Source organism: Pholcus phalangioides, unplaced genomic scaffold (assembly GCF_987345545.1).
Source record: "Pholcus phalangioides strain wild (caught in Gottingen) unplaced genomic scaffold, Ppha-v1.0 ptg000017l_1, whole genome shotgun sequence".
NCBI lineage: Eukaryota > Metazoa > Arthropoda > Arachnida > Araneae > Pholcidae > Pholcus > Pholcus phalangioides.
The window spans coordinates 50625497-50636348 of record NW_028301610.1 but is presented as its reverse complement, the minus strand read 5'-3'; the positions used below and the strand labels follow the sequence as shown (position 1 = coordinate 50636348).

At 44.4% G+C, this 10852-nt stretch overlaps 2 protein-coding genes across 2 annotated transcripts; one reads left to right on the top strand and one right to left on the bottom strand.

Moving 5' to 3' along the window:
* Positions 1-224: 224 nt before the first annotated feature.
* On the bottom strand, positions 225-2735 carry LOC149074066 (uncharacterized). Its single transcript, XM_089247304.1, has one exon. It carries the CDS (start codon positions 2733-2735, stop codon positions 225-227), a length of 2511 nt encoding a protein of 836 aa, XP_089103430.1.
* A 2655-nt stretch (positions 2736-5390) lies between these two features.
* On the top strand, positions 5391-10159 carry LOC149074065 (uncharacterized). Its single transcript, XM_089247301.1, has 3 exons — positions 5391-5624; positions 6302-6813; positions 6973-10159. Exons 1-3 carry the CDS (start codon positions 5391-5393, stop codon positions 10157-10159), a joined length of 3933 nt encoding a protein of 1310 aa, XP_089103427.1.
* The last annotated feature ends 693 nt before the right edge of the window (positions 10160-10852 follow it).

Below are 10852 nucleotides of genomic sequence, written 5' to 3'. Positions count from 1 at the left end.
ACGTCTGCTACCGACCTGAGCGTGGACAGACCCCAACCATCGACATTAAAAGATGGATGGAATACAGTCCGGACGCAGCCTCTTCAGATCATCCCATTTTTTTTTTTTTTAAAGGTGGAAAATGGGTCCCCTCCATAAAACCACCGCACCGGGAATTCACTGGTAATCATCACTGGTATATGGGTCTTCTACCTGCTTCGTAAAAAAAAAAAAAACACCGGGGGTTAAGTGAGAGGGGGAGAGTCGTTGATTCGCCAATGTCCATATGCCAACGTGGAGATACCGTCATCGAGGATATATCTCTTATTGTCCAAAGGGCAAAGACTAATTTTTCTCGTGGATGTGGTGAAAAGCTGATGGTTTCGGTGCGAAATTTTTACCATGTCATGCCGATACCTCACGAGGTCATCTATGGAAGACCGATACATATGATGCCGCAGCTGTTTTTTATTGACGGCTCTGCACACCCCCTTTGCAGTTCTTTTCTCTTCTTCCGTTGTCAGCATACTATACATTTTCGATCTTAGACCCACAAATGAAAGTATCGGGGCATTTGGGGATTCGTCTTTCATTTTGCCCAGGACGGCTTTGTTCTGTACGCTGTACAGGGGGTGGTTCACCGGGAAATTTGAAGTGTCAAACTCGTCCATATTCTGGAGGATATGACGATTCAGATCATCGGTTTCGATCAGATATGCCAACGAATCAGTGTCGGTGAACAATAGCTTGGCTTTGGCACCGAAACGTTCCTTCACCCACCGGTAATGAAAGTGATACATCAAGGTCTTACTGTTATCTAGTATCGTAAAGCCCACGTACATCGGACGTACCAGTTTCAGGGTCATCTTCTTCATCTTTACGGCAACAAGATCTGGATTGAATATTCTGAAGGCTTCGAAAGCTGGTGAGGCGATGAGTTTCTTAGCCTTTTTCTCGCTGTTCACAATCTTTACGTTCACATGTTTCCGCATGTTCTCCATGGTTTTGCCAAAAACAGAGTTGTTCATTAATTTAAAAAATGATTTTTCGAAATCATTTCTCGCTGCTTGACGGCACCGGGTGTTGAACATTATGTACGGTTCGAGCCATGGACTTTGATCGAACTCAATCACTCGTTTGATGTTGGTTAGCTTCATGCCCAGATCCAGATATTGTTGAAGGTTTCTGTAGTGAATGATATAATTTTGTTTATCGTAGAGATTGGGGACAAGTTTCTTTGATTTCACCGGTTTAGTCACAGGGTTCATTTTTCTCCATGCACTCCACATGTGCGGTGAAAACATTTCTGGCGTTATCTCGATGTTTTCGGGTGCGAGAGGATACTCAGAATGATGGTCATGCAATTCACTGGGGTACAACAAATCCACCTCCAATACATAACCTTTCGGTGAATCACCGGGGATATTTCGAAAGTTGATTCCTTCAATTTCATCTTTGGAGAGCCACCGGAATCCTGACACTGGTAGATACTGGCACATCGCGTATCCATACAAATTGTTCGCATCCCAGTAAACAATTTCACGAGTTGGTTCACCGGGATCGTAGTTGGAGGAATAGCGGCTGTTGGCCTCTGCAACACGGTGCGTGACGGTTGAAACGCCACCTCTGATACCTTCCTCAAACATCAGGTACATATCGTAATCCGTCAAGAGCTCCAAATTCACACCGGTCATCCTCAGCGATGCGAGCCATGCTAATCCTGGGGATGTATACACGTGGGCGGGGTCAATTTTATAGTATCGTAAACTCAGATCTCTGAAGTTTTCAAACACATCGGCGAGTAATATGGTATCGCATTTCACATATAGGTCGTGGTACTCCCCTAAATCTTTTATGTTAAAAGTTTCCCACACGAGCTGAGCATGAGTGTAGTCCTCTACGCTGAGCTCTTCACCGGTCAATACACTGGAAAATTCTTTGCGGGGTGGCAAGGCCGTTTCATCGAACCGGGCGAAGGTGTCGATATATTCATATGGGTAGACCCCCTTTCGAACAAGTAGGTCGACATTTCTCACCGGGAAAACATCGTCCATGAGTCTAAACTCACACCGGGATAGGTTCGCCGTCAATTTCTCCAGAGATGTTGGCAAGAATTGTAGAGAGTCTAGGAACCGGAGATTACCAATGGAAAATGATATGTATTTCTCCATATTGTTTGGAATCACTGAAATATTTTTATCCTTGAACGATTCGGCGGCTTGCATAATTAAATGGCTATCATAGCCGCGCAGATTGTGCATAATCACCGGTACATGGTTTGAATACTTCAACTGCAGATTACAGGCATTGTGAATTGCGGCAATGAACTTTCCCGATAGGTGATCGTGGTGACGCACCTTATCGACACCAAGAAGTTTACCGCAAGCTTCACAGACGGACGTCTGCTCAAACTTCAGTTCATCACCGGGTGACATCTTCAGTGGCTTTATGGTGCCCAACAACTTCTGTATCTCCTCGTCTTCTTTCATGAGCATATCCATAAACACCGGAACACAGTTTTTGCCCCTATACACCACCGGGGATTTATGAAGAGACCCATCTGGTCCAACGACCACGTAGCTGAAACCACTGGGGACGTGATGTTGCATGTCGGTGCTGGAAGAACATGCCGGGTCGGATGCGCAGCCATCAAATTTCATCAACACCGACTCGAAGTCGGCATACACCACGAAAGGCACACGCAGCTGAAACTGACGTTGCGTGAACCGGAGCCACTTCTCATTTTCTGCTGGCATCACCATGCGTTGTGGCCCATGCGGTTCACAATGAACCTTGTGCTCGGTTAGTAAACGCTCACTACTGTATCTGTGTAAACAGTATGGGCAGTAAAAGGCTCGGCCGTTATGTTTGGTGAGTGAGCACAACAGACGAGTCATACTCTTTATCCACGCATAATGACATGCAGTCCCATTAGTTAAAAATAACAAATCCACATGTTTGGAGCACCGGGTATTTTTCGTCACCCTCATTGGGACGACATGGCCATCATCGATGCCATACACGTTGATGGATATATTGTTCTGCTGTTCAAACCGGGATATTTGTGATAATTTAACAGGATATGATATCCCATGCATGTGTAGCTCCCGCTCGAATTGCGCGTATTTTGTAACGCGATGTGCGTTTTTCGCTTGCGGGTGAAGCGCAGCCAGCACACTCCAGAGAAAACATTTGTCGTCAGTGTTCTGTACGTTAATCACGCCCATCTTGCATGCAATGGATGGGGGAAGGGGGATGTATGATGCAGCCGCTAGTGGCTCATACGTGGCAATGTTCACATCCATCTTCAACACCTTCTCAAATTCCCATCCACTCCCCAGACTTGTGAAATCTTCACACGACGACAAGATTTTCTCGTACTGTGCATCGATGCAATCATCTAAATCTTGTGCAGAAAGTGCCGTTTCACATCTGGAGCGGAAAAACGGTTGGATAAATTGAGTTTCCCCCGAAACGACTCCGATCGCATTTGCAGTTTGTTCATAGTAAAGTTGCTTAGCTGTTCCGAAATGGAATCCGGATTGAATTTGGAGTACATTGCTAACGTTTTCAGGTCGCCTCACGCAATTTTCGAAGAACTGGAGAAAGATGTCCACTACTTGCCGCCAGAGCTATCCAGAGTCACCGTGAATGGGAAAGAATATCCAATTCCTCGTCAACATTCAGCTTATGGGGATCATGGAGTAACGTATTCTTTTAGCGGTCTTCGATTGATGGCGAAGCAGTGGCTGCCCGCTCTACAGGAGGTGAGAGAAGTTATCCAGACCGCTACAGGATGTGAATTCAACTTTGTTCTCGTCAACCGCTATGCTGATGGAACACGCCGGATCGGGAATCATCGCGACAATGAAATTGATCTGGAGAAAGACTACCCGATAGCGACTGTTTCCCTAGGAGCTGAGAGAAAGATGGTTTTCCTTCGAAAGGGTTTCGAGCCAGTGACCCACATCCTGGAGGACAACTCTCTCTTAGTCATGAAATCACCAACCAATCAACTATGGTCTCATGGCATTCCTGCCGACCCGAACGTCAAAGGTGTGAGACTCAGCCTTACTTTTCGCAAAATACGTGTTGCGAAGCGGCATCGAGAGGGTGACGGCCAAGTTGCTGCCGCGAAACGCCCACGCCTGTTCAAGCTCAACGCCCTACCGGAGAATGCAATTCATGTGGGTGATAGACTCTTTGCCATCGTTGACTCGTTCAAGTCTGAGCTGAAAGTCAGTATACGCGAGTACCGTGACGGCGAGAATGGTTATCTCCTCCCCACAAAAAATGGGATATCCATAACTCCCTACGTGTTCCAATGCCTGATCGAGAAGATGTCCGAGAAGCATCAGTCAAAAAAAAATTTCTTCATCGTTTGTGAAGATCTCCTAATCAGAACGAGTGGACGCGATCTCGTGATTCAGCAGATGTATAGGAGGTTGAATGGGCCCTACCAATTGTCGGAAAACGTTCTCACCATCTCTCACGAATGTCGCAGCTCTCTGTTCAACGGTGACGTTGGCTACAAATGCTCGTCTTTCATACGCCAGTACATGTGTGTGGACTACATGCGCGAGTGTCTTGCGGAAAAAGATGAACTTTCAAGTGATGACCCGTGTAATGACTTCGCGAAACTTCTCTCGGAAGAACTGAGTCACAACATTGGAGAGATTTTTGAATGCAGCGGTTGTGATCGAGGAGCCGGTGGCCAAAATTCGCATGATTGTATTCAAATGTGCTATGTGTCTCGTCTAGCTATATACTACGAGCGTGCATTCGCGAGAATCGATATCCGAAAGATTGCCGAAAACTTCCATGGAAACTCGAACTTTTTGGAAAAAATGGACGTTGACCATCTCTTAAGTATTGTGAAAGATTTGTATGTCGCTAAAGACCCCCAATCTTCATGGATGTTCCCACTAATTGAATAAATTCCATTACCTTTAAATTTAACTGATGTTTCTTCTGGTTTTTTTGAAGTTTCATGCTTTCGCATCCTCCTTTTCACGAAGCATCATGTCTCTAACCCATTTCCTTTTAGATTCAACTGGAGAAGCAAAGTCTATGGTCAGTATCCGTTAAAATCGATGTTAGAGGAAGCGGTCTTCCACATGTGGTCAATTTACACCTCGTGCTTATCGGATACTTAGTTGGCGATATCCGGTCACCAAATCATAGAAGAAATACATATGAAGTACAGACATCCAATTCTAAGAAACTTGGCTTTATCTTAAAACTTGGCGCATTTTAAAGTTTATTCTACGGACTATATATACTCATGCAACTTGAGAAAAACCATCTGAGCTTGTCTTGTGCACCTCCAGATACTTTTGCATTAGCAAAACTAATCTTTTTCTTTTTTCGTGAATTTCACCGAGAATTGTTTTTTCTTCGAGTTTTCGAAAATGTCTTCGCCTTCGTTTATAGATTTTGGAGTGGATGAGCCTGTAATGCAGGATATTGATGATTTCGTGAGTTTCGGCTTATCTTGGGATGAATTCAACGGATTATGTGATCTTTTTGAAGTGCAGGAGGAATTTTTTGCTATGGATATGAGTGAGCAGTTGGGAGTATGTCCCGAGTCATCGAAGCGGGCAGCTGAAGATCCATCAGGACCAGCATCGAAAAAGCAGAAAATGGTGAGTTATTTAATGATATACGTTTCATGATGATTTTGGGGGGGGGGGGTAGTTAAGTGACCCCGTAAAAGTAACGCAGTGTTAGCATGTTTGAAACAATGTATATACGCATTTTAAATTTGTTTCCTTTATCAACTGAATCGTCCGGTAATTTAGCGAGATACCCTTTAAATATATATTACCGGTTTTAGATTTGCAATTGATTATAGTTCCATGTTTTCTACGGTTTTGGAGAATTTTTCATATATTTGGTTATTCATATTATATTGGTTATTCGCCGAACATCTGACAAGTTAAAAAAAAAAAAAAAAATAAATAAATAAATAAAATAGAAAATCTAAGTATGGTTTCTACTAGATCCCACCGTTCACTTTTCATGGTTTGGTTTATACCATCACTGTAGCTTATTTTCGGGAAATTATGATAATACAGGAATCCATGATAATAATAACTCCACGTTAGGCTTTGGTATAATGGTATTTATTTTAAATTGGTCCGCTATAAAATTAGTTTTACCAGGCTTCCCGCCAACGTAATAGGTAAATAAGAGTTGTTTGTTAAGTCATTCTTATGAAGTAATCATTCTTCGGAGGCGATGCCATACCGAAGTTAGTATACGATAAGATGAGGCATTTTCCCGATAATTAAAAGGGGGTATCCTTTCTATTTTCTTTCAGGGTTATACATGTGAGATTTGCGGGAAGGTTTTTTCGAAGAAATTTGATTTGAATCGGCATTCCACAACGCATACACATGAAAGACCTTATGAATGCATGAAATGTGGGGCTCGTTTCACAAGGCGTGATAAAAGAGTGTCTCATGAAAGAAGATGCAATCAGCGCGGGGAGGGGTCGACTCATCCGACCATTGTCAATGACCCGCAAATGGCAGCGAGGGACTCAGTTGTCAATCAACACGGGGAAGGATCAACTCATCCTGGAGCGATCGCTCATTCTGATGCTCGACCGCCAGCTGTCAATCAACCGACTGCAGATTCACCAATCAATCAACGTGGGGCGGGGTCTCCTGAAGCAATTGATCAACCTGATGCTCTACCGCCGGCCGTCAATCAACCTGCTGCAGATCCACCTCCGCCAATCAACCAGCCTGCCGACGTCGCACAGCATGCCTTGAATGCCTTTACAATCACAGTCATCCGCCCATCCGAGAGAAATGAGGGTGATTTGATGTTTTTTTTAAATGACGTGCGAGAACAACTTCAGCGCATTTTACTACATGAAACCCAAGTGAGAGGGGGGGTTAAATGGTACATTGCCGTTAACGTTCTTTTCTCTAGAACCAACGAATCGGGGGAAACTCAATTTATCCAACCGTTTTTCCGCTCCAGATGTGAAACGGCACTTTCTGCACAAGATTTAGATGATTGCATCGATGCACAGTACGAGAAAATCTTGTCGTCGTGTGAAGATTTCACAAGTCTGGGGAGTGGATGGGAATTTGAGAAGGTGTTGAAGATGGATGTGAACATTGCCACGTATGAGCCACTAGCGGCTGCATCATACATCCCCCTTCCCCCATCCATTGCATGCAAGATGGGCGTGATTAACGTACAGAACACTGACGACAAATGTTTTCTCTGGAGTGTGCTGGCTGCGCTTCACCCGCAAGCGAAAAACGCACATCGCGTTACAAAATACGCGCAATTCGAGCGGGAGCTACACATGCATGGGATATCATATCCTGTTAAATTATCACAAATATCCCGGTTTGAACAGCAGAACAATATATCCATCAACGTGTATGGCATCGATGATGGCCATGTCGTCCCAATGAGGGTGACGAAAAATACCCGGTGCTCCAAACATGTGGATTTGTTATTTTTAACTAATGGGACTGCATGTCATTATGCGTGGATAAAGAGTATGACTCGTCTGTTGTGCTCACTCACCAAACATAACGGCCGAGCCTTTTACTGCCCATACTGTTTACACAGATACAGTAGTGAGCGTTTACTAACCGAGCACAAGGTTCATTGTGAACCGCATGGGCCACAACGCATGGTGATGCCAGCAGAAAATGAGAAGTGGCTCCGGTTCACGCAACGTCAGTTTCAGCTGCGTGTGCCTTTCGTGGTGTATGCCGACTTCGAGTCGGTGTTGATGAAATTTGATGGCTGCGCATCCGACCCGGCATGTTCTTCCAGCACCGACATGCAACATCACGTCCCCAGTGGTTTCAGCTACGTGGTCGTTGGACCAGATGGGTCTCTTCATAAATCCCCGGTGGTGTATAGGGGCAAAAACTGTGTTCCGGTGTTTATGGATATGCTCATGAAAGAAGACGAGGAGATACAGAAGTTGTTGGGCACCATAAAGCCACTGAAGATGTCACCCGGTGATGAACTGAAGTTTGAGCAGACGTCCGTCTGTGAAGCTTGCGGTAAACTTCTTGGTGTCGATAAGGTGCGTCACCACGATCACCTATCGGGAAAGTTCATTGCCGCAATTCACAATGCCTGTAATCTGCAGTTGAAGTATTCAAACCATGTACCGGTGATTATGCACAATCTGCGCGGCTATGATAGCCATTTAATTATGCAAGCCGCCGAATCGTTCAAGGATAAAAATATTTCAGTGATTCCAAACAATATGGAGAAATACATATCATTTTCCATTGGTAATCTCCGGTTCCTAGACTCTCTACAATTCTTGCCAACATCTCTGGAGAAATTGACGGCGAACCTATCCCGGTGTGAGTTTAGACTCATGGACGATGTTTTCCCGGTGAGAAATGTCGACCTACTTGTTCGAAAGGGGGTCTACCCATATGAATATATCGACACCTTCGCCCGGTTCGATGAAACGGCCTTGCCACCCCGCAAAGAATTTTCCAGTGTATTGACCGGTGAAGAGCTCAGCGTAGAGGACTACACTCATGCTCAGCTCGTGTGGGAAACTTTTAACATAAAAGATTTAGGGGAGTACCACGACCTATATGTGAAATGCGATACCATATTACTCGCCGATGTGTTTGAAAACTTCAGAGATCTGAGTTTACGATACTATAAAATTGACCCCGCCCACGTGTATACATCCCCAGGATTAGCATGGCTCGCATCGCTGAGGATGACCGGTGTGAATTTGGAGCTCTTGACGGATTACGATATGTACCTGATGTTTGAGGAAGGTATCAGAGGTGGCGTTTCAACCGTCACGCACCGTGTTGCAGAGGCCAACAGCCGCTATTCCTCCAACTACGATCCCGGTGAACCAACTCGTGAAATTGTTTACTGGGATGCGAACAATTTGTATGGATACGCGATGTGCCAGTATCTACCAGTGTCAGGATTCCGGTGGCTCTCCAAAGATGAAATTGAAGGAATCAACTTTCGAAATATCCCCGGTGATTCACCGAAAGGTTATGTATTGGAGGTGGATTTGTTGTACCCCAGTGAATTGCATGACCATCATTCTGAGTATCCTCTCGCACCCGAAAACATCGAGATAACGCCAGAAATGTTTTCACCGCACATGTGGAGTGCATGGAGAAAAATGAACCCTGTGACTAAACCGGTGAAATCAAAGAAACTTGTCCCCAATCTCTACGATAAACAAAATTATATCATTCACTACAGAAACCTTCAACAATATCTGGATCTGGGCATGAAGCTAACCAACATCAAACGAGTGATTGAGTTCGATCAAAGTCCATGGCTCGAACCGTACATAATGTTCAACACCCGGTGCCGTCAAGCAGCGAGAAATGATTTCGAAAAATCATTTTTTAAATTAATGAACAACTCTGTTTTTGGCAAAACCATGGAGAACATGCGGAAACATGTGAACGTAAAGATTGTGAACAGCGAGAAAAAGGCTAAGAAACTCATCGCCTCACCAGCTTTCGAAGCCTTCAGAATATTCAATCCAGATCTTGTTGCCGTAAAGATGAAGAAGATGACCCTGAAACTGGTACGTCCGATGTACGTGGGCTTTACGATACTAGATAACAGTAAGACCTTGATGTATCACTTTCATTACCGGTGGGTGAAGGAACGTTTCGGTGCCAAAGCCAAGCTATTGTTCACCGACACTGATTCGTTGGCATATCTGATCGAAACCGATGATCTGAATCGTCATATCCTCCAGAATATGGACGAGTTTGACACTTCAAATTTCCCGGTGAACCACCCCCTGTACAGCGTACAGAACAAAGCCGTCCTGGGCAAAATGAAAGACGAATCCCCAAATGCCCCGATACTTTCATTTGTGGGTCTAAGATCGAAAATGTATAGTATGCTGACAACGGAAGAAGAGAAAAGAACTGCAAAGGGGGTGTGCAGAGCCGTCAATAAAAAACAGCTGCGGCATCATATGTATCGGTCTTCCATAGATGACCTCGTGAGGTATCGGCATGACATGGTAAAAATTTCGCACCGAAACCATCAGCTTTTCACCACATCCACGAGAAAAATTAGTCTTTGCCCTTTGGACAATAAGAGATATATCCTCGATGACGGTATCTCCACGTTGGCATATGGACATTGGCGAATCAACGACTCTCCCCCTCTCACTTAACCCCCGGTGTTTTTTTTTTTTTTACGAAGCAGGTAGAAGACCCATATACCAGTGATGATTACCAGTGAATTCCCGGTGCGGTGGTTTTATGGAGGGGACCCATTTTCCACCTTTAAAAAAAAAAAAAAAAAAAAATGGGATGATCTGAAGAGGCTGCGTCCGGACTGTATTCCATCCATCTTTTAATGCTGATGGTTGGGGTCTGTCCACGCTCAGGTCGGTAGCAGACGTGGCGGTCTGGCTAATCGCCTCATGTCCTTTTCAGGGCAAAACACGGTAGGTTCAAAAAAAAGAATAAAACTTTTTTTTTTTTTCCACATAACTCAATATTTTATTTATATATATTTTAATAAACATGCCTTCTCTTTCAGACAATTTTCTTAACGGGGGGGGAAAAGGAAGTTCGTCACCCACTCGCGAAAAAAGAAGTCCGTCGCCAGCCGAAGGGGTGGAGGGAGGGGAGAGACGAGAACAGTGGGGGAGGGGGTAAACCACTTCCGGAACACAGGTGCGCCCCCGGATGCGCCCCTTGCGCCCCTGTTCTCATTCTCTCAATTCTATACTACTACTGATGTTAAAATACCAAAAATAGTAATATATTATATAAGAAAATGCAAGTTCCTGTGATTATATACCTCATTATTTTTATTTCATATACATTTTTACGTAAGTTCTATACAAGTTTCACATGCG